The following is a 24,841-nucleotide window of genomic DNA, read 5'->3' as shown; positions in this document are numbered from 1 at the left end:
GGAGAACACTCCTGATTTTTTTTTTTTCATTTCTTCAAATAGTCTGTTCTTATTTTGCATAAAATAACATCAGCAAGCAGATGTCAGGGCCAGAATGTGTGGGGTCAGTTTTTTCACTTTGTGGAAAATGTGAAAAAAGTGGAGTTTTGTATCTCTCCTCGGGTGTCGCTCCTCTCCTTCATCCTGCCTTGCTCCAGCTCCACAGCTTTTTTTTTTTTCCTCAGCCGAAAGTGAAGACTTGGAGATTCCCGGCTTCCAGCCTGAACAAGACTCCTGGAGGCTGAATGCGCTCAACATAACAGGACAGAACACCGAGGAACAAAGCGATCAAAGCGCACAGTCGGCGCACAAACACGTGCTGGACGGAAATGTGAAGATCTTTAGCTGTCGCAGCGTTGGAGTAGTCAACAGTAACCGGGAAAGATGGCGAGGACGCAGGCTCGCATGTTCCTCGCCTTGGCTCTGCTCGGATTTTTCTTCCTCGGTGTGTCGGTGAATGGAGAGCAACAGGAGGAGGAGGAGGAGAGGTCCTGTCAGGGCGCCTTCGACCTCTATTTTGTTCTCGACAAGTGAGTCTCCGATATTATTTATGGCTTTGTTACTTTCTGGTCGCTGCGCATTGCCATGCAACAGACTAGTTGTTGGGAAACGCGGAGCGCATCAGTCTGCTGCTGTAACGGTACTTGAGAAAAGTAAACTACAAGTGAGCTTGTAAAGTTGGGAATCCAGTATTAAAGAAAATGTCTTTGTGACATGAAATGAATGCTAAAACGTGTAAAGAAATGAGCACAGACAGAACACACCCTCAGTGGTTTTTAACCCTCACTGTTTTTGGTGGTAGGCCTGTACAGGTAGCCGCATTGTATGGAGGAGATGAATATTGTGGACATTGCTTTTCTTTTTGTCCGGTACAAAGCGGTGAGGCAAACATATTGAGCTGTGCCGACGGGATGTGGGCAGGGCGAGCAGGATGGATAGAGTTTCAGGCTGATGACGCCTGCGGACACAGCTGCAGCAGCTGGCCCACTGCGGTGCTGCACAGCCCGGTGATCCTTCTCACTGCTCCCCTCTCTAGGAGCCCACAGTGTCCTGGAGAGGACGAGCAGTCACCAGAAGCAGGGCCTACTCTTTGCTTTTTACTCTCCTTCTGCAGGGAGTTCTTAATAGTGATGAGGATGGTGTTTGTATTGAAGAAAAACACCAGATAAAAGCATCACAGGCGTTTTCTAAAGGATGTTTTTGCAATGGGGGTGTGCTCTGAAGTTCTTACTGGTTCTTACGTTATTTTAGTTTTATAAATCAGCAATAAACCAGCTGCAAGAGCAATATTTGGATTTTTAAGTTATGAAAACATCATTTGAAAGGTGTGCATCCTCCTCCACGTTAACTTGGCTCTTCAAGTCACCTTTAATCCACTTGATCTCTTAGTTTTTAGAATAAAGCTTCAGAATCTGAATTGAAATCAGCATTTTTGGAAATGTAACCCCAACCTCAATCTTTCCCAAAATGACCCAGTTTCTTTTTTCTTACTTTTCCTTGGGGATGTTTGTTTTCATTTGACAGAAGTCAGTGGAGGATATGGAGGAAATGAAGCGTGAGAAAACCACAAACAAAGGTCCCGGCCTGATTTTAATCTGAGACTTTGCCCATGACGCTACTTGTGACTTTAAAGCAAACTCACAGATAGTCCAAGATCAGTCTTTGAACTTTCCGACACCTGAGGATCAAGAGAGTTTTAGTTTTTTTAAATCCAGAAATGCACGAGGCCACCTCAGCAGACATTATAGTAAGATTTTGTAGGCCTCATGGTCAGTGAGGATGTTTTTGCCATCTTTTTGGCATGTGGAGTCCCAGACAGTGCTGCTGCTCAGACATTATAATTGACATTTTTGGCATATCTTGGCTCAAGCCGCAAGGGGAGATTATGCATGTGGACACACATCAGCAACATGTTAAAACATGCAAAGTTAGAGGAGAAAAAGATGGAGATAAAACAACAACAAAACCACAAGGTGGGGTTGAGTTTGTTGCCCAGTTCATGTGGAAGAATAACAGGTTATTATGTCAAAAGAATAATTATGCTTTCAAAAGAATGAGTGCAGGGATTTTGCGGTGAAGCAGATAAACACTGTGGTGTCTATGCATGACACTGAAGAAAGCAGTGAGGTAATGGTTTTAAAAAGGTTTTGGTCTGTCCTCAGTTCCCCTTTGTGCACCACCTATGATTCACCGAGTGACATTTCACTTTGGTTTTGACTTGTCTGATGAACTTTCGGATGTACATGGCAACATCTGTCAGCCTCTCTTCAGTCTTTACCCTTTGCTTCAAAAAGTTTCGGAGGAGCCTGGGGAGCGTGGCATGTCACGCATGACCAGACCTCTGGTACGCCTCTGTTTGTTTGACTGCTTGGACCTGTAAGCAGCAGCAGGCCTTCAGGAAGCTGCTGATCTTTCTCCTGAGACACCGCTGACTTGTTGGCTGTTTTGCAGATCTCAAATGCCACACAGTGACCTAATCTAATATTTCAGTGATGGAGAACAGAGCAAACATTGCATTAGAGATGTTTGGACGTGCCTTCACCTCATCAATATTCGTCTTCCATGTTTGGCTTCACTATCCAGAACATTATGAGTCATGCCTAGTGGAGAATGTGTGGAAGCATCGCAGTAGACGCAGACTGAAGATTAGAAAAACTAAACTGCCATCAGCTCCCCACATTCCTCACTCCATGTCTGACCCACATCGAATACCAGGCTGCATTTTTCCTCTCTATCTGGTTGCCCGCAAGTGGTATAATAGGTGTTGTGCTTTGTGGCTGGGTTCTGAAAAGAGATTTGTTTTCACTTTTTGAGGGCAAATATTGCCAGAGAAAAGAGTCCGCCATCGGCGCTCAGCAGCGCAGGTAGAAAATGGAAGACTATTTGGTAAAACTGTAAAATAATGGAAGTGATCTACATCAACTGACTTTCAACATATATTAAAATGGCTGAGAAAGAGAATTGTCCTAACTCATGTTCTATTTAAAACCATTTAGGTTCATTCAGTGTCTAGAGGGATTATATTTATTAGTGATCAGTTTCTCAAATAGCTGAATAATAGTATTCCAAATAAAATGGCGGAAAATGTTTGTGTGTATTTCATGTATTTACTTGGGAACCTTAGATTAAAAAGTAATGCTGTTGTAATGTATCTCAATTTTCCAAAAAGAAAAGTTGCAAATGTTCACATCTGAGAAGCTAGATTTAGCAGACATATAACATATTTGCATCAGGATTGACCATCAATAATCAAAGCTATTACATTACATTCATACATTTGTCATTAATGAATCAGCCAGTTATTTCTGCGTTTAGAAAAGAACGAGTAATAAGGTTAAATCCTTCTCCTAAATTCATGCACATAGCTGTATTTTCATGAGGGGAGCCTTTTGCTTTAGCCCCAGTTTGATGAATAGAACACATGAAGGGCAGTTCTGACTCTTTGGCAGTGTGTTAAATCACTTTCTGTCCTGCACACTGGATTGAAACTGAGCCTTTGTTATGTGAGTCTCTATCCCAAAGCACACAGTGGGCAACTTGTTCCCCCAGGAAACTCCTCCTGGATCAGGGCTTTTATCGCATCCTCACTTTCAGAGAGGAGGATAAGTGCAGCAGGGATTGACTGGTTAAATGGGAGATACAAAGGAGCCATCGTCAATCTAACCGGCTCAGACTTTCGCTTTGTTTATGGCCTCGGTATACACACACAGACACAGACACACACACACACAGACACACACAGAGCCCTGCCCTCAGCAGAGTTTGGTGCAGAAGTTGCTTGACGCTGCATCCTTCAGGAGACACTCACACATCTACCCCCTGCTGAGCGTTACTTCTGGATCCCCTCTGTTGTTCATGTCACAGCCTTTTTACTCTGTGGATCTCCAACCTGTTGTTGGGTTGGCTATGCTCAGTGGGACCATCTGTTCCCCCTCACAGTCTCACACACACACACACACATTCGTGCAAACACATATACGATGCGCTCAGGCCAGCTGCCTGCTACATGGTCCCTGCTAGAGGCAGACTGCTACATCTGTCCCTGTCTAACCTCAACCCTCTGGCCTAGCAGCAATTAGCCCCCATTAGCAGCCCCGTGGGACTGGCTTTCATTAAGGAGACTGTCATGTACGTAGCAGCATGGAGCGGGCTAACCAGCAGCTCGCAGCTGACAAGTTACAGTCCAAAGTAATGGAATGTGACTGACCAGAAGAATGTCCTTGATGTGGAGGAGATGAACTGTTACTATTGTACCAAGGCCTTTGAATCCACAGTATTCTAACACTACCTTTGAATCACGTAGTTTGACAACTTACTGCCTGGTCGTTCAGATAGGGATTTTCATCCTTAATATAAAAAAACAGCGCTCACTTTTTGGGGGCTATTTGTAACAATGTTGTTTTTTTGTCCTCATAAAGTTGTGTTTGTGTTGTTTTTCAGATCTGGAAGCGTGAAGCATCACTGGATTGAGATTTACTCCTTTGTGGAGCAGCTGGCAGAAAAATTTATTAGGTAAAAGCAGGATTAGTCACTTTGGTTGATGCGTTTTCTCCTTTCCTCAGTGCTAATGTGGAACAACTTTGTGTTTGCAGCCCCATGCTGAGAATGTCCTTCATCGTCTTCTCCACACGAGGAACCATCATCATGAAACTGACTGAGAACAGGTAACAGCTGCACCCCAATGAACAATTTGGAGTGTCACTTCTTCTCTTGTTTATCTCAGTTACTGGTTTTGTAACCTTTTGGAAATCCCGATTCTCTGGACAGAGTTAATTACAAAATCACAAAATCTCGTCCAGCTTTACACAACCTACAAACACAAAGCAGTGCATTCAGTCTACAGAGGATGACTTTGGCTGAGGACTGACCTTGGATACTACTTGGGCCAAAAAAATACTTGCCAACTACAATCACTCTCTACCCCCTTCTTTGTATCCTCTGTTTTGGGAATATTTATTTTCCTCTTTTGTTAAGCGCAGCTTGCTTTCAGTGTATTTAATTAGGTTGTTGTTGTGTTTATCCTATAGGGAGGCCATCACTGGAGGCTTAACGGCTCTGAGAAGGGTTGTTCCTGGAGGAGACACGTTTATGAATTTAGGCCTGGAGATGGTAAGACTTGGGTTTAAGGGCCCAATACATTGGCAAAGTCAGCCTAAATCTCGCCAGCTTAGTCTTAAATACAATACTTCACTCCAGAAAACACCCACTGAGGATTAACTGAGCCAGGCAGCTGGAAGCAGCACCAATTAGATAAATATGAGGGGAGGTTCATGAATGACTTGCTGCTTCTTGAAAGTGCTGAGCTAGGTTTTTAAGTGAGGCGATTTAAAATTAAGGATTGTGTTTTTTAACCGACAGAGGAATATGCTTTGATAGCAAAAACGTGCTACAACATGTTCAGGTGAAGTCCAAGCTGGCATATTTATCTGTCATTTATCTAAATCAGGTGTCGGCCGGGTTCATTTTGATGTGCTGGCAAAAAAGCATCTGACAGTGTTCAGCCGTACAGCAGACTTTAAATGTGATCTCTCCCGAGCTAATGCATGCTGATCTTTGCCAGACCGCACTGTGCAAAGTGAGATTTGCGGGTTTGGCTGTGCAGCAATGTCAACATGTTGAACTTTGTGATTACCGGTGCTGGTATTGTCTGACAACTGTACTTTGCAGTGAACAGGTTGTGGAACCTTCACTAATGCATTCTTTGGAATTGCAGGCTAATATGCAGATCCATCAGGAGAAGCATGGTAAGCTCCATCTCATATGGTTGTTATGGTACAGTGCATTGCTTCAGAAAACGTAAAAGTCGTGTGTTCTGCAGGAACCGCCAGTGTTATCATCGCTCTGACCGACGGAGAGCTGAATGAGTGGCAGTTTGACACGGCTCAGCGGGAGGTAAGATGTCAGCAAGAAGAAGAAAGGTTTGAGGGGGGTAGGCAAAATATTGTGAACACTTGAGCAAACATTGCTCAAGGGCTGGGCCTTGTTACTGCAGGTAAATAGCTGTTTTTATCGGTTTAAGTTACTGTTCCTGTTTTTTTAATGGTGCCGTTTGTGGTTTTTCAGGGTTTTTTTTAGACTGTCTCCTCAGAATATTTTGTTTATTTTATTTTTTTCACAGTTTTGTTTTGATTGATGCTTCTGCAATTTAGAGGAAAATTACTAAATGCTCAAATAATGGTTTCACGTTGCTTTAAAGAGTCAAGATTGAGTTTGCAATAATGAGCCCAGGACATCACATAACCAAACTGAATGCAAGTGTTTAAAGACCGGCAATTCCTGTGGATTTTTTTTTGACGTCCTGTAGTGCTTAAAGTCCTAACTGTTAGATTCCTTTCAATGCTAAGAAATCCTGCTAAGGGGTAATACTGCTAATCTGAATTCAACAAATGTGACCCGCCTTGTTGCAGTGTTTAAAATTAAGTCAAAACAAATGTCCATTTCAGTGAATGTACATTATGTTGTGCTCCTCCAGTCTAAACTATTCACTGCGTGGACAGAGAAAGTCCAAGAAAGGGTTTTCTGGGAGATGTATTTGGCTCCATGAGGCCACAGGAGTCTCTTTAAAACTCGCTGCATTTTCATTTATTTGTTCTTTTCTCATAGGCACAGAGGGCCAGGTCTATGGGAGCCATTGTTTATTGTGTAGGGGTCAAAGAATTCAACCAGACCCAGGTAGGATCCACAGAAGGATATTGAAAATTTTGCAAATGCGTTTTTTGTTTTTTTTTAAACGCAAATGCTTTATTTTCTCTCTGTGTCCGTTTGTTTTTCTAGCTTGCAACTATTGCAGACACTGTGGAACATGTGTTTCCTGTATGGGGAGGCTTCCAAGCCCTCAGGGGAATCATTGACTCGGTATGGCACACACACATACCACATGTATGTCATATAAACACTCACCCACACAGAGAGACTCATAAAATCATATTACGTTATTGAATTATGTCATGACTGTGCTTTGTATTATTCCTTCTCTGTCAGATCATCAAGAAGTCCTGCATTGAGATTTTAGCTGCCGAGCCGTCCAGCGTGTGTGCAGGAGGTAAGAGGTGTGAGGAGCAGAGGTTTCTCCCCTCCTTGTTTAGACAGTGGGCAGTCACGGTGTGCGATTGTGTCAGATGACAGCAATCTAAAGCCTCTGGAGTGGAACACGGGGTTGAGTAATCGCATGGACGCCTATGACCGCGCAGTGACAGAGAGCGTATTGTCATTCACGGCCGGGGGAAAATTAGCATAGCCGCTTCAGCACAGCATGTGTGCAAAAAAGAAAGAGGAGGAGGGCGGGTGTTGGTCAGAGGAATTAGCCATGAATCTTTAAGCATGGTTGCATCTCTGGCCTAGTTTGCCACATCGTATATGCTAAACAGCCATTTGGGTTGTTTAAAGTCTGTCATCTCAGTCACCTCTTCTTCTTCGTCCAGTTTTTCGGCTTCTAGACAGCAGTTTAAGGAAGAGGCAGGAGAAGAGGCAGAGGGAGAGCCTTTATGAGTAGCCAGCAGGATGGATGAGCTTTGACATGACCTTATTAGGACTCACTTAAGAGAGTGCATTTGCAGCCCCGCTACCAGGACGACCGACAAAGCTTAACATCCATTATGGGATATGAAGGACGGGAAAGGATACAGAGTAAGGGTAGGAGATGGGAGGATTCAAAATGTTGCACTAATATGGCAAAGGGAGGAAGTAATAGTATAAAGTAGCTCTAATCATCATGGTATAATTACAGTTTCTGGTCTGTTGCCAAAGATTGTGTGTCACACGACATGTGCCCAAATATCCTCCAACAGCCTCATTTATTATTCGATTGATGAGCAACCTAAAGGTCATTGAACTAAGAAAGCAAAGACCCGCTTTAACCCAGACTGGATTCTGGCCTAATTAATGAAGATTGTAATGTGCTCACATGCTTATAGCACACTTTGGTTGCCTTTGTTGTGGCTTAATGTGTATGAATAAAATACAAGTCTTACCTTAGACATTAATTTCTTACGTATTATGCTTATGAAAGGTTTAACATTCTTCTGTAGAGACAGCCAAGCACTTACCACTATTTAGCAAGAATTTGAAGAGGTTTGAATATAAACTCCGACCCACATCCATCTGTCCTGATGCATTTACACGCACACTTACATTCTACATATATCTCTCTATCTGTTTTTCTCTGTGCCTGCATGTAGTCACATACCACATCATACACACTCTACACCAACACACACACTTAGATGATCTTCAGTCAGCCTACACACACACACACACACACACACACAATCTTCAAGCACATGTACACATGTCCCTCACATTGATGTGAAGTGACCAGACCGAGCTGCCTGCAAACAGGCCATCAGACTGGACAGCGAACGTTGGGCCACACTATCAGACATGACAGCACTGATTCCACACACACATGTATACACACACATACACACACACTGAGGACAGTGAGAGTTAGGCCTTAGATCTAACATGACAGCAGAGATTGCTGCTTTCATTAACGTCTGACCCTTTTCTCCCTGTTGTCCCTTCCTCCTTTGCCCCTCCCTGCCCTTCACTGTCCTTTCACACTAACGTGATTGAAGACGCACTGTTCGGACATGGCATACACCCCCCCCCCCCCACACACACACACACACACACACACACACGTATATACAAGACATGCACATGGATGTGCTGTGCATATGCATAGTTGCACACACACACAGACGCACATTTGTACGCATTTAATCCTCATCAGACATTCAGGTGTAGATGTAAATGGACACATGGCCACAGAGGCAGGCAAAAAGCAGACAGGAGAGGGCAGCAGCATATGTGTTGTCCATGTCAGCAGGGCACCACCAGTCCCTGCCCACCATGATGCGACAGCACTGACCTTTCAGCCCATCAGGCCTTGGTTAGTGTGCAGATGGTATGAGATGATGAGACTTTTTTTTTTTTTTTTTACCTAGAAGATGTCACAGACTTTATTAAGATTTAAATTATCTATAGAGATCAGTCAAAAATAATAATGCAGAATATTTAAAAGTGTTATTTTGCAAATATTTTTTCAGTATAAGTGTCTCATGGTTAATTTTTGAAGGTCTTGCAGAGGTGCTTAGTTACATTTTTAGTTTAGTTTTTTTATCTTTTGCATGTTTCAATGAAAGTAAACAGAATGCAGTGCCATGCACTGTTTAATTGCTGATAAATAAATCAAAGCCAACCACCACTTTTGCTTTTACGAGACCAGTTGTATAATTATAGGACTGTATCCATGTTCTACAGCATAAGTTGCATGTGGGCTCTGTCATGATGCAGCAGAAGCTATTTGATGGTGACATTGTGTGAAAGGGTCCGTAAGTCCTTTTATTAGGCTGCATGTTGTTATCGCTGCAAACCACATAAACCTCAAGTATTATATTATATTATATTATATTATATTATATTATATTATATTGCTCTAATTATTTTTGTGAATTTTGTGGTTTTGTTTTACAGTGATGACATGATGAATATTAAGTGGTGAGGCTTTCTGCAATGGAAAATGTGGTTAAATAGGTGGTGTATATGTGTCTATGTGCGTAAACACATATATCTGAGTCTAGCCGAACAAACACATAGAGATAGATAAAAGCTACGCTGTATATTAGAATATTAGAAATTGGAGTCTCTATACAAACGCACATTATGCGTAGCAATATGCATTTTTTATATTTTTATTTTATCAGTAATATGTACCATTTGTCAGTGTTTGTGATGATTCATTTTAATTTCCATCTGTCTTATACATCACCACTTTTCCTTCTGTTTGGCCTCCAAACCCAAAACTGCACCAACTTTTTTTTTTAGAACATCTGTAAATATGTAGAGATGTGCAGACATCTGTAATATGTTTGTTTTCTCTTAACTCTGCCTACATTTGTGTATCTTTCTGTATGGCTTTCATAGCAGCTTGTCTGACCTTTACAGAAATACTGTCGCATATACACCCACACCCTGTGATGTTTTTATCCAGTGATCTTCACGCTGGAGCTTTAAATGTTAAAGGTGTGGCAAATGTTCACTTCTATCAGCCAGGATTATGCTAGAGGAAACCAAAGTGCACAGCAAATGGACCACAAACACACACACGGTCAAACACATGCATGCACACATTCATGCATGCATACACTGAAGACATGAAAGTGCTTGCACATTCTGCAGAAAAACACAAATGCAGTGCACACATACACAGATGGACTATATATCCTCATCCACACAACTGCATTCAGGCGCACATGTGCTAATGCCATGCCATGGTGCCATAGGTAAGGTCAGACCTACTTTGACAGCACTGTGCTGTTGTCAGCCCTGCAGGCATGTTTTTAAGCAAGTGTTTTTTCCCCCGCTCTTTAACATATGCTGGGTAGCAGCCACATAGACACTCCAGCATATGCTGGCAAGCCACTGTCAGTGCACTTTAACGGTGCCTGAGGGAAACTAAAGGTCAAAGACACACACACACACGCACATACGCACACACCTTCTGGGTACTGTACAGTCTGAGATATTTGTGAATAGCAGCACTTTTAGCAATAGCACCACTGGAGCATATTATGGCCTTTCCACACATACACGCACAAGCACACAGATATAAACAAGCAGTAATGAGGCATGTGCAAGTTTCTGCTGCTCAAGTTGAGCACATCAGAGAGAAGGAATGGCTGTCAGCATTCACCATAATTGTACACAGGAAATTTTCTTGAACATCAAACTAAAATAGAGGACCAATTTTGATATTTTATGACTGTCACGTACTGCTGGAAATATGTACATTACTATTGCTATGCATGATCGTTGTTAATCAGTCTTGATGTTGTCTGTATGCTTTTTTTTTTTTTTTTTTGCCTCAGAGAGGTTCGAGGTGGTTGTGAGTGGCAATGGTTTTCTGCATGCCAGAAACATCAACCAGGTCCTCTGCAGCTTCAAACTGAATGATACACACTCTGTGGGTAAGTTCTGCAAATGTACACAAGCATGTGTAAGGACACATTAAGCACACATTATCAAGACAGAAAACAGAATAATTTATGTTGAATGTAAGTAGGGTTTTGTCTATCGTTGATCAATCAAGTTTGGGAATGTGTAAGACTTCCTGCTTGTATTTACAAGATAATATTATTGTGGGATTGTGGTCTAGCATTTGCATTTCACAAAAAAGTGCAATTCTTGTTTAGGGCTGAAAATGTTTTTTATGACAGAAAGCCTGATTTTGTTGTTCCCTGTGCAGATGAAAGACCAGCTAAGATCGAGGATACCTTCCTGCTGTGTCCTGCTCCCGTCGTAGAGGAAGTGGGGAGGTAAGCCACACTTCTCCCGTGGCTCTTTCCAGGGTTTCACTCCCAGATTGGTCCTCGGCGACGGCGCCAGTCTCCAAACTATCCATGTACAGCTGTAACACAGATATTCGCCAGCTGCACACAAGTTTGGTGTGGACGCAGTCGACCGCTGTCCTTGAACAAATTAGGGCCAAAGTCATCGTGTGTCTGTGATCAATCAATGTTTGTCACAGCTAACGAAGCCAGACACCAATCACAAGGGGACAACAGGAGTAGAGCCCAGGAACATGAGTTAATGAGAGCCTGCTTGAGAGGACCTCGCATCCGTGCCTGTGTGTGTTTGTGTGTGTGATGTTCCTCATCTCTGTCTGGCACTTTGGGAGAGAGGAAGTGTGAGTGGAGTCAGCGGGGCAGTGTAAAGTTTCCTCTGAGGGCTTCCAGTTTTGCTCCCGGTGATTCAGAGCAGAATGGTCTTGTGGTGCAGAGAGAGCGAGGCTGCGGGTTGAGCTCAGAGAGGAACGAGGCCCGGCAGCCTTCCCGTCCCCACTCCCTGCAGTCCTGTGCATAATTATACACTCCAGCCTGCGGCCTCAGACACCTCCCAGTCATCATCTGTCTTGTTTCTGTCACTCAGATTTTTACCATGATTTGAGCTTGTCTTGTCCGCTGGTGAAAAGTGCTGCTTTGATGGGGAAGCACTTCTCAGAGCTGAAGAAAACAAAATTTTTGTTTTCACACAGTGGCTGCAAGAGGATTTAAGAAGCTGCCACTTTACAGTATATTTTACTGACAACTTATGACAAAAGTAGCACATAAGTGACAGATAATTGCTTAGGAAGTTGACATAATAACATGGTATAAAAGCCAAATCAAGACATTCACAAATAACACAAGCCAGGGAATATCTGATCCTTGTCGCTGCTGTAAAGTGTGATAGTTGTTGCCAGCGTGGCTTCGTGGCAGGTGGAGCTGCTTCTCCTGAGAGCAGAGCAGAAGACAGAGCATCATTACATACTGCAGTGATGCCTGAAGGAGGCGTCCCTCCATGTAACCGAGGCCCATTAGAGCAGAGTCAGCACTGCTTGACACCCTGAGTGCTGCTAAAGAGGAAGTCAGCTGTGAATAGCTGAAGGGCCCAAAGAGGAAGGCCAACAGCTGGCTGATGAGTTCTGAGCTGCTGTGCAACAGAAATGGAAATATTTAGAAAGGCGAACGTGGCAACGTGCAGGCTGGACAGGTGTTACAAAATGATGTCCTTAATTTACAGTTGTTTAATGTTATCAGCAAAATCCTGCTTCTCATGACACAAGATGATCAGATTTTAGATTCAGGATTCCTACACAGGAACCTGGAATTTGATTTGAGTCATTTCCAGATCTGGATAACCACAAAAAAATTTAAAAGTATGGAAAAATATTAGTGTTTCCAGATGATTGCCCCCAGCCTCTTTTGTGAAATGTTAAAAATTATATTTTTTAATGATGTTTGAAACGGGCAGCGCAGCCAAACTGTTTTCCACTGTGTGAGAGCGCAGACCAGAGTGGGCTTGATGTTGTCGAAAGCGATGCAAAAAGCATAGCGTGCCATTGAACGCACACTCCTTCACAGAGCTGGCTCTTTGTCTGTAGGCCACAGCCTGGATAGCAGCTCCTACCAAATCCAGACACCCGTGACAAATGTAGTTCTAAAGCAAATGGAGCGATATCTGTGTTTCAATGTATATATAGCTTTACAGCCTAGATAGTAAGCTTGTCTGAACATTCACGACTTGTGTAGTGAAGACAAAAATCAGAAAAGCAAACAGACTTTCTTTTCTGTGTAAGGAAACTGTAACCTTATGGCTGTGTCTTTTCCATGAACACACTGAGTAAACAACTTGCACAGAGGCCATGAAAATTTAATGTTTTTCAATGTCTTTTTGGTTCTTATTTCTAAAACAAACTGATAGTATGAGGGAAACAGCAATACAATATTATTTATTCAGTATGTTAAGGTAAAATAATATGAGTATAGATAGCAATGGCCCTCTTTGGGCAGAGATGTTAACGCTCTTCTGTGTTTGGTGTTATTTGTATGAGCTACAGTACCTTAAGCTACAATCTTCTGACAATTATTTAGCAACAGAAAAGCATACATGGTCACACTGCAACAATTTATTATCAACGTAATAAACGTCTAGATATTTGCACTCAGATGTCAGATATGGTCTGAAAAATGTACTGAGAACCCTGGAAAATGTATAAGAGTCCTGTAGATTTACTTAAACTGCATTTTTATTTAAATATATGTTTATATTTCACTTACCAAGTAAAAAAAATCTGCATTATGTCATTGTAAACTGAATACATTTACAGGCTAAACAAGCATGATGCACATTTAATGTGGAGTGGTGCTGAATTGTGATGAACATTTATCATGTTTTTGTTTTGCTACTAACAAATTTAATTTCACATTTAAAAAGAAAGAAGTGTACAAAAACCAAAAGCATAGTCTTGCGACGGAAAATGACAGCGCCATCCCACCAACACTGGTGCAGTCTTGACAAAAACAATTCTCAGCAAAAGCGCCACTTGCATGGTTTTTCTGAAGCTTTCGATCTCCTTTTATGACCTTTTTTTGTCAAACTGCTGTTTTTAAGTCCAAAATATGAACAACAGCTTGAGCCATTAAGTGTTCAAGGAAATATGTCAAAAAATGAAACGAGAAAATCAGCAGCAAGCTGCATTAGAGGCTTTTTGTGCTTTTGCCACTGACATACAATGAGCCTTGTGAAAGCCAAATCTGTCACACTTTAGATGGATTATACCAATAACGTAAAGACGGCCTCCTAAGACAGATGGCAGAGCGCATTTCCTACTATTTCTGACGTTTTATTGATTAGACAAAAATCAATAAAGAAAACAATCATTAGCTACAGCCCTGAAATCGCACTTACATGTCAGATCACATTATAGGTGAACTGATTCCTGTTTAGGGGTTGTTAAGTCTATACATGAGATCTCAGGGACTCCAGCTCCCAGCATCCCCTCATCATCCAAATCCCAGAGACCCCTCACTCACCTCCTGCTTCACCCGAGTTGCATTGTCGCATGTAATGAAGTCACCGACGCTGCCGTCATACAAATCTGTGTTGACTGGGAACCTTCCGGATGCAGCGGCTCCCCCTCCTACACACACACACACACACACAGACACACACACGCACACACACACACACGCACACACACACACACACAGACACCAGGGCGAAGACATATTTAGTGGGCAGATCGATGATTGATAGGGGCTGAGATCTCTCTGTCAGAGTGGCGCTGATAGCATCATTTCCCCCTGCCTGCCTGAAAGGAGCCCTGATCATAGGATGGGGAAAGGGGGACCCAAAAAAGGGGGAGTAGGAGAAAAGATTAGTGGCACCTGCACTGCCAATTTCCTCCTCCCATGTCAGTGTCATCATGAGTTATGAGACGAGCTACAGTGGCATGGGGAGGATGCATCGGGAGGAGGGCGAGGTGCTGAAAACAGAGTCTGTGATTGAGGAAGTGAAGAGGAGGGGGTCTCAGAAGGGAGGGACAGTGCTGAAGGGATGTAGAACAGGAAAGGCCTTCCTCCTACCATCCCCCCACCCTCTGCTTCCTCTCCTCTGCCCTCCCACCACCACCACCACCTCCCTGCAGTGACTTGTCGCCCCCTCCTCAAATCTGAACCCAAAGCTCAATGCCCCCCTTGTCTCTGTCGCCCTAAACCATTAGAACAGCATAAGAAGCCTTTCTCCATTCTTCTGCAAACCCCACAACTACAGTCTGCTGTTTACACCCTCGCTGACTTCTTTGGCGAACATGTCTCGTTCTTTTTCCTAAGAACTTTATAAATAAACTGTCAATTAGAAGCTCCGCTGTCCTTTTTGCTACCTCAGTCGAGTGCAATTTTGGTCCCATCAACGTTTCTATCCAAACCCAAAATGATTTGTTTTTTCCCCCCCAGTCTCTTATCCCCACCCTGCCGAACTCTGCGCAGTTATATCTCCACACATCGACACCGGATCCTGCAGTATAAGAAGTCATTTTAGCTGTCTGTGGTTTCCACATTAGAGGTCTGGGTCTAATCCAAGCAGAAGAGATTCCTTCTGTGGGTGGAGAACTCCCTGACCTCTTTAAAAGACTTTAGGTTTGAGCCTTTGTCAGCATATTTGTGTTCGCATAAAGCTGCAAGTATGGACAAAGTAGATGGAGGAATGCATCTGATAACCTGGGTGAACTTGCACAGTAGCCAAAATGAGACCTCGGGTGTGTTCGCACATGCCAACGCACTCAAGTGTGATGTGATATGTGCATAACTGTGTCACATGATCAGTCATGGGTTTGTGTTTTTTCAGGGTGATCTACCTGCAGGTGAGCATGAATGAGGGACTTTCCTACATCACCAGCTCCGTTCACATCACTACTACTGAATGTGTGAGTACATTCTGTACAGTCATGGCATGATGAATATGATATTTCTTTCTGGCATGCCGCCTTATTTGAATAAACTTTCTTCCAACTTTCTTATTTTTTCCTGGTTCTCGTATCTTCTTCTCTCCTCTCCTCTGTTGTGTCTCATCAGAGGAGGCTGTGAGTACTTTCATGTTTCATTTTCCCCCTTTTTCTCACGTCAAATGTCCTCCACTTCAGTTGAATATTCATCTCTTCATTCTGTGTTTTTGCGCAGTTTGACGGCACCATAGTGCTCATATCGTTGCTGGTGGTGTTCCTGCTGTTGGGTTTGCTGCTGATGTGGTGGTTCTGGCCTCTCTGCTGCACTGTGGTAAGTTTCTACGTCAGACATCAGTGTTTCAGCCTGAATCACCAGTTTGTATCTGATACCAGGCTACATAGAAGCTTGGGGATGTTTGTAAGTGATTGCATTTTTAGTTTTTTGTGTTAAATATATATTTTTCTAATCCTCAGGTGATCAAAGAACCGCCACCACCTCCGCCTCCAGAGCCAGTAAATAGATTTTTATCTTAAAAGCTCTTTCAAACCACTGATTTACACAAGAATACACTGAGTAACCCAGTATTTTTACAGTTATTGTAGTGGAATTAGTTCTTATCAATGGTAAAATAGCAAAGAATATGAGCTGCATCATCACTGAGGTCTCACTCACAGGATTCAGATGATGATGATGGGATGCCCAAGAAGAGGTGGCCCACAGTGGATGCTTCATATTATGGTGGAAGAGGAGTGGGTGGCATCAAACGCATGGAGGTACACACACTCTCCACTTTCAGGATCTGTATAATAGAGGAAGATATACGTTAGCAGTGGAGAATAGAAAGTCCTTGCAGAACAGTGTGTTGTAATATGGTTTCTGATAATCAAGTGTCTTCTGAAAACCAAATTGAGATTGTTTGTGTTCCTCTTTGGAGTGCTGTGCGTGTTTTTTAGAAACCGAAGCCTGGAAATAAAGTAATTGTCTATTTCTGATAGTTTATGTGACGATCCTTCCCTGTATTCTGTCTTGTGTGGATAATAAGCAGAGACAGTCAGCTGGAATATCCTTTTTTTTTTTTTTTTTTTTTTTACTGTAAAATGTCTTAACTCCATTTGTAAATGCCTAAAAACAATCAACCAGAAAGACAATTCCTGTCTCAATTCAAAGTTTAAATGATATTTTTTTCTTTCCTAATAATTCTTAGGTGCGATGGGGGGAGAAAGGCTCCACTGAGGAAGGTGCTAAGCTGGACAAACCTAAAAATGCAGTTGTAAAGATGCCAGAGCAGGAGTTTGAACCCTACGAGCCCAAACCTCGAAAACCTCGGCGTCGCCCCCCTCAGCAAAGGAGGTGGTACACACCGATTAAGGTTAGTCTTTTATATGAATAATAGTCAGACGTGAAATGTATGTTTAAGGTGGTATGGGCTTATTTTCTCTCTTTAATTCACCATTTACTTTCTGGGTGTCTCCAGGGGAAACTAGATGCTCTGTGGGCTCTGTTCAGGAGAGGGTACGACCAGGTATCTCTGATGAGACCGCAGCCTGGAGACCAGGTGAGTTGGCATTTACACTTTAAGACCCAGCGCACCTCAAACATGCATGGTGACTGATAGAAAACTACATTTTTGGTAATTAGGTGTAATTTTGGGGGATTCTTCTGTGGGTAGCAACCATTTAAAAGCTGAGTTAGATGTTACAGAAGGATTTCTGTCTGTTGGAAACAGCAGAGCATCTGCATCCTTGTTCTGTCTGTCACACTACATAAAGATGTGAGTCAGTGAGCAACATGTACAGGAAAGTCTTTAACACAGCAGTACAGTTGACATTTTCTATACACACACACACAGAGACACACATTCACAGTGACTCAATGAGCAACTGATACCACTCTCCTCGTCAAAGCTCCAATTGTTCACACACAGGGTGTACTGTACTCTACTGTGCTTTTCCCTGTGACTCCCAGAAAATGACTATTTTTCTATCAAGTTTCCAAACTGCATACTCACTCTGTACTTTCAAGCGATGATTATAGTGGAAAAAAACAACTGCTACTGACCAATGTGCTGTAAAGTTGTGCTGAAGGTGCTATTACTGGACATTACACAACTCCTAAATCATGACATCACCGTGTCCCCTCCAAGAGACAGAACAAGAGAGAGCAGAGCTTCCCCTGTTATCTAACCTTGACCCTGTGCATGGCATCCCATAACCCCAAAGACATGTTTTCATCATCATACCGGTTGCCATGGTGAAACATCTGCTCCGTTATAAATGGTCTCATTGTCCCTTCTCACGGTTGACGCCGTATCACTGTAGAATCTATTGATTTGTTGTTTGAATGGTATGATTCATCTTTACAATACAGCAGAGTGAAAGAATGTGTGAGTGAGTACCGTATCTGAAGTCTATAAAAGCCATCCGTAGTTTTATCCATTCCTTCCATCTTTTTGTTTTCTGAGCGGAACAATCCATCTCTGTCACGGCAGAAGTTTCATGAGTCTTTGTCAGCCACTTTTCTGTGGGGTTTCACAGAGCCGCTCAACAACGACCCCCACAACTCCCTTCACGCACCATTAACTGAGAAAAATAAAATACTACTTCTCATGTGACAAGAAAATGAGGGGGGAAAAAAATCTGCTTTTGTTGCAAGGGAGATAATTGTTTAGAATTAATGCAAAGAGCAACAATTTCTCATCAAGCCAGGCTCTGATCTAAATTCTGACCAAACTCCTCACCGAAGTGATGTGGAAAAGCAAGACGCTGCAGCTCCATGACCAACAGATTCCAAAAAGCCCAACACGGTGGCAAAAAGTACAGCGCTAACCATCAAAGGATCAGACTTCCTAATGCAGCTCGTTAACCAGCAGCTCAGGAGGAGCTCGTCCTGCTTTCTCCCCGCATTACTCTCGCTTCGCTGCCTCTGCAAACGGCCATCAGCGGGCTGCCAGTTTCTGCCACGCTCCCCGTTTGCGTTTCATCTTCTTCTTTACTGTGTGTGCGTGCATGCATGTGTCACTGTAACGTGTGTGTCAGCTCTCCCGAGTGAGCGTCATACAAACAGATGGGGAGTTGAAAGGCCACGAGCCATATTGTGACAGACGAGATTCCCTTCTTTTGTCCCCTGAGCTGATGGCACTGCTGGGCCCGTCACACAACACAGGCCAGACCAGAGGGCGGCCACCAACCCTCCATCCTCACATGGACACTACAAATGAGCACCTCCCCTAATTCACCCATTTCTCTCTTCCCTCCCACCGTCATTTCACTTAAAAGAACAGTTTACCTAAATTTCTCTATTGCGAGATTTGCTTCCTAAATTTCTGACACCACCACAAACAATGCTCCACTTATTCATTTAGTCTGGAGCTGTTGAACTTCAGTGTTTCTTCTAATAGATCATAGTGCATTTTGCTCAATTGCTATGGAGTTTTTAAATTTAAAAAAAAGAGTAGTTTTATCAGAAACATCTGTTTAAAGAAATAGTTTCACTAATACTCTGGATAATCCCCAGAAAATGCTTTTCGCAGGGTCTATTTCTTCCATGGAAAGCTGTTTACAGCAAGGTCTTGATTATCTGAGTAGTGATTCCCAACCGGGTTTACTTAAGGGTAGGTCTGCAGTTGCCAGGTGTTACATAGAAACATTGTGGGTAGTTCAGCGAATTGTAAAATTCTGAGATTATGACTTGGCTTAAAAAACCCACATATTTGTGTTTGGAGTTAAATTAAACACAGAAACATGATTACAATTTGGTGTGGGACTTTATAACATTTATGGTCCCAAAAAAACAAAAAAAAACAAAATCAGCAACCTGCCAGCATGGCTGCATAATAAACATGTCCAGGCAGTCAGTTTGACACCATGTTCCATGAAAAAGAATATTAAAAAAAGAAAAAAAAATGTAGAAAGCAAGCACAGAAGGGTTACAGAAATGGAGAGGTAAAAATAAAAAGTGACTCCAAGTGGTAGGTATTTGTAGTGGTCCATATGAAAAAGTACTACAACACTTTCAATTAATTAACAGGTAGCATTTTTTGATAAGGGTACAATAAGCATTGCCTACTAATTCATGACTCATGATTGTTTAATGCATGATTTGATCACCATTAACAAATCAATTCATTATCACTATGTGTGATAAATTCTAACTTAACAGATAATTAAGAAATGTTAATTCACATTTACTTCATACATAAATTATTATACAGCCAAACTAACTGGATTTGGGCTGCATAAAACTTTATTTCATACTCATGTATTTGCTCAGCCTCTCTGAAAGCAGATCAATATGTAAACATTTACAAAAAAATAGCATAAATACAGTAACATATGTACATTTTTAGAACTGAAATTCAGCTAAATTGATAATCAGTTCATGTAAGAATTATCTGTGAATTAACATTCCTGAACTGATGATCTGTGAAGCCTTACATGCAACATAAAGTTATAGGAATTTGAGCGTTTCTTTATGGTGAGCAGCTAGAATTCATGATACATCCTGCAATGACTCACGCAAATTAAATCATGATTATGCTTTAGTTTACCGTTATTACTCCGCCAAGGAGCATGGCTTACAGATTTGTTTGATATTTTCAGGGAAGGTCAGAAATGACACAAGGACTAAGTGATTAGATTTTGGCAGTGATGTGGCTTTTAGTCTGGATCCACGGATTTGTTAAAGATTTCTGTATCATTGCGAGATAGCAGCACATCATTGTACCTATGACTATAAGTGAACACTATGTCAGCTGCCTGCTGACGATCACATGATTGCGATCATACTACAAATCGACCGCTGGGGATCACGAATATTTTGCAAATTTCATCCATCGGAAATCATACGACTGAGCAGCTCTCTGAGTGCTTTTCTTGATTAAGTATGTGATTTGCACCCTTGTTAGAAAGTGTTGAAAATTAAGGCTATTAAACAAGATCTAGCTCAAAATTAGTTCGGAGAGGCACATTTTGAACATAAGTGGTGCCAATAAGGAGTACTGACGATGAAATGACAGGGCTGTGGCGTTTCATCAGACAAAAAATGCAAAAATGCCAGGAACATTTTTCCAAAACAGCCTAGATATGAATTTTGGGGGGTAAATCTGACTTTATTCAAGTATCTTTCTTAAATGCATTGATCAAATCTATCTACCTCCACCAGCTTGGAGTAAGAAATACTATCTCTAAAGTGTATTAAGTCTTGGTGGAACACAGGGAGGATTTTCCTCATGCGAGTAAATGGCTGTAATGTCACACAAGGTGACGGGCAAAGCTGTCAGGTCACATGTGTGTCTTCGCTCTCTCTTCTTTCTCAGATTTTATTTACTATAATGGTGGCAAATGTGAGTGTGCATCAGTTCCCTGTAAACAATCTGCTTCATGTGTGTGTGGTTGTGAGGGAAGGGCAAAGTCTTGGGGCTGAGGAGGAGAAACAGACTAGACAGAGGAGTGGTGTGAAGAGGGATGCTGGAGGTGTTTTCAGGTTTTGTTTTTCTCCCGAGAAGGAGTCTCGGGCTGGAAGTAAATAATTGCTAAGAAGGGAAATAAAGCAGTGACAGATATTACAGCCAAAGAGACACATACAGGGAGACTGACCATCACAAATGGCACATTACTGACCTCTCACACAACTCGTTTATGTACAGGTCATCTTTTCAAAGGTGGAAAAAATGCTATTTTCAACACTAAGCTTATGTTTTTGTTGCACTTTTTACAGCCAGCCCCCAAACCTTTCTCTTCTTTCTCTCTCTGTTATTCATGAGGCCGAGGTTTCATTCAGGCCATATGTTCTGGTGGAGACATGCTTACAGTGACACACACACAAACACACTCATATTCATGAGCTTGTGTTCTCATTGTGTCCATATGCTCTCTCTGGTGTTGTGCTGCTGCTCTGCTGCTCACAAACTGGCCTTTTCACCGCGGCCCAGCGACAAGACCGAAGCAGTCACCCCCCCAACCGGGCCGCCCTCAATCAATTACACACCCCTTATATACGCGCACACACAACCACACAACGGCCCCCACAGTCACAAAGCTACTGCTGCCGGGCTCCTCTTAATGGCCCCTGTGTGACTTTAGGGCCTCTCTGTTTAATAAGGTGTTATAATCAGACCACCAAGGGTCTGTGACACAGAGACCTACTCTCCATCCTTCACACTCTGACTGAGCAAGACAAGAGTTTGTGTGTGTGTGTGTGTGTGTGTGTGTGTGTGTGTGTGTGTGTGTGTGTGTGTGTGAGTGTGTGTGTGTGTGTGTGTGTGTGTGTGTGTGTGTGTGTGTGTGTGTGTGTGTGTGTGTGTGTGTGTGTGTGTGTGTGTGTGTGTGTGTGTGTGTGTGTGTGTGTGTGTGTGTGTGTGTGTGTCTGCAGAGGGGTGCTATGCGGAACAGATAGGAAAACCATCAATGAGGACAATAAGAGAAGCGTCCCTTTCTCCCCGACTTGTAAATTATGTTAAATGCTGAGGGGCTTCTGTTAACTATTGTGGTGATATTTAAATCCCCTCCTTTACATTCCTTCAAGTCAAGCACATAAGAGACATAAACCACTTTCTGTTCTGCATCAAGAAAGGCCGAGTCACAGCAGAGGCTCCTAGAGGAGGGGAAATGGAGAAAGCTGGAGACTGCAAAAGCCATGAGTGTGTGTGTGTGTGTGATAACTTTGTCAGGGGCTGTCTTTGCTACCATCACAGCTATTGTAGTGCAGGTGTGGACAGAAGACAGAAGCAGCTCTGTTTGCCCTCTGGGGCCTCAGACACACACGCTTCTGTCAGCAAAGCTGGGCAAAGGCTCACACAAACCATTTTGGCTGGCGGATCTTAGAAGCTCATTGATTTTGCACAAAGATGCACTGTATTTTAATCTGTATTGAAATGATGATGTGTAGTAGTGGTTTAACTTTGTCTGTGTGTCTGTGCAGGGTCGCTGTATTAGTTTTCAGCGGGTCAAAGATGGAGAGTCCGCCTCCAACCACCAGGCTCCTCCTCGCACACATCACTCTCCATCACCGCCGCCTCCTCCTCCTCCTTCACCTCCGCCTGCTGAACAGCGACCTCTGGTCTCCAACTCTGTCCCTCGTACAAAGCCTCCATCAAGAGGGCCCCGTACCACACCGCCCTCCTGCACCACACCACCCTCTCGCGCACCCCCTTCCATGGTCCGACCCCCTCCAGGTCCACCCCCAACTCATGCACCCCCGGGGCCCCCAGGACCCCCGCCATCTCGACCCCCACCCAGGCTCTCATGATAAAGAGTGGGCCCACAATAAACAACCGATATGTCAACTCATTCTAGAAAAAAAAACACATCCTCCTTTCATCCCCAAGACTCGGAGACAGCAGAAAGGCCTAAAATCAGCCAGGAGCTCCGACTTGAAGCTCTGTGCTTTGTTGCTGGACAGCAAAAAATATTTATCTGATTTCAAAATCAGCTACTGAGTTTCATCTTAAACAACATTTTTGTAGAAAACATTATAGGAAAAAAAAACAAGCATGTAGTTACTTGATTAAGCCTCTATGTACAGTGTGAGATGTCATGTTGATCTAAATGGTGAGAGTTAAGTGCAATCCTTTAGGATTTTTGCGTTGTTGAAAGTTAGCTTGTGACAGTTTCTGTGTGAATGACGATGGTTAATACACACGTCTACTTTGATTGTGTAGAGAATAATAAAGATGAGCTAGAAGGTGGTGTGAAATACAGCATGTAGTGAACGATGATAGTTAGGTTGGATTTTTCAAAAATGTACATCAACTTAGGTGTCTACAAATCAGACTGATGCCTAATTTTCCCTTTTCAACCAAAGACACTTTTTCTACAACATAGTTAACATTTAGTGTGTAAGTTCAGTGACCTTATTGCAACTGCAGGGCAGTTTCTCCACATTTTATTTATTATAATACAGGCCCTGTCTGCATCTGTTCTTTATTTTAGTTTTGAGTAAGATTTCTAGGTTTTCAAATCGTTGAAGAAGGGGGCGTTGAGGTTAGGAAGCATTCTGGCATGCATCTGATATATCTGTGGTCTTACCAACACCTTCAAGTGAAAGATGGAATTGAAAATTTGTATCTTCAGGGTTTTCCTGTATACTGCATTTACCGACTGAAATGATCATTTGTATTATTTCTTTATTAACAACTTGTCTGTCTTCAATAAAAGTGTTTTTTTATGTGTTGTGAGGAAGTGAATTCTTTCAGTTATTAAAGTGTGCTATTATATTTCAATATTTCAAGAGGAGTCTTGTTGCAGTCATATTGTGAATCAGCTTACAAACACATTCTGTAATTAACCTAATTACACAGGAAACAAACAATTTATAGAGATAACCTGCAAAGTTGATACTAAATTCTAAGATTTTTAATTCCTTTTGGTGCTATTGGAAGTAATATTTCAGGAAAACATAATGGCTTGGATAAATCTGTTGTCACTTTAACAAATGATACGGCAGTCCTGCAGTGGCTTTGGAAAGTATTCAAACCAAATTTCTAAAACTTGCTTTCTGTGTGTCACTGTGGGCATCTGTGTGTAGCAAAAGGCACATTTAATCAGTTTAAATAGATTCTATAAAAGGGAAGTACTCTGAATAGTATTTCAAACCATTTCACATATATTTAACTGCAGTGCAGATGATGCCTGGTCTGAGAATGTCCTGAATCAGCGCAAGCCATCTGCTCCCTCCACAGAAACACTGAGACACAAAAAGGAGTGATTAGGAGGTCAGTCTGTCACTACATGACTCATTTTGCTGCAGCCCATCTGGGGAAATGAATCACATGAGGGCAATGGTATTTTAACTCCTGCAGCGAAACCACAACCTACGGCTTTTTGTTTTGTCAGATGAAAATGTGACAGCTGCAGGCTGGAGGTAACGGTGTCTGTTTTCAGTCCAAAAACAGCTTTAACGGTGCGTTTACATCATCTTAAAAACATCCATGGATGTGCTTACTCACCAGTAACAATTCTGAAGTCAACAGCACCCTCAAGTGTCCCAGTAACGCAAAAACAAAAAGGCACACAACAGGCTTCCAATTGTTTTTCTAA

General features: G+C 42.5%; 1 protein-coding gene across 1 annotated transcript; it reads left to right on the top strand.

Moving 5' to 3' along the window:
• Positions 1-192: 192 nt before the first annotated feature.
• antxr1d (ANTXR cell adhesion molecule 1d) lies at positions 193-23,969 on the top strand. The gene is made up of 18 exons (XM_023283718.3): positions 193-569; positions 4,480-4,551; positions 4,632-4,703; positions 5,067-5,148; positions 5,753-5,783; positions 5,858-5,931; positions 6,643-6,711; positions 6,814-6,894; positions 7,021-7,081; positions 10,911-11,009; positions 11,288-11,357; positions 15,709-15,787; positions 16,041-16,136; positions 16,280-16,318; positions 16,481-16,579; positions 17,011-17,175; positions 17,281-17,361; positions 22,725-23,969. Exons 1-18 carry the CDS (start codon positions 424-426, stop codon positions 23,049-23,051), a joined length of 1,743 nt encoding a protein of 580 aa, XP_023139486.2. The 5' UTR covers positions 193-423; the 3' UTR covers positions 23,052-23,969.
• The last annotated feature ends 872 nt before the right edge of the window (positions 23,970-24,841 follow it).

This window comes from Amphiprion ocellaris, chromosome 16 (genome assembly GCF_022539595.1).
Source record: "Amphiprion ocellaris isolate individual 3 ecotype Okinawa chromosome 16, ASM2253959v1, whole genome shotgun sequence".
NCBI classification, from domain to species: Eukaryota; Metazoa; Chordata; class Actinopteri; family Pomacentridae; genus Amphiprion; species Amphiprion ocellaris.
Note: the sequence above shows the minus strand (reverse complement) of the source record. Positions and strands in the feature narration are given on the sequence as shown.

Excerpts from the sequence above, each read along its gene's own strand:
- antxr1d (XM_023283718.3), top strand. The coding sequence starts at position 424 with ATGGCGAGGACGCAGGCTCGCATGTTCCTCGCCTTGGCTCTGCTCGGA. Across the intron at positions 11,358-15,708 it reads GTCGTAGAGGAAGTGGGGAG|GGTGATCTACCTGCAGGTGA; the intron begins GTAAGCCACACT and ends GTGTTTTTTCAG. Across the intron at positions 16,137-16,279 it reads GGCCTCTCTGCTGCACTGTG|GTGATCAAAGAACCGCCACC; the intron begins GTAAGTTTCTAC and ends TCTAATCCTCAG.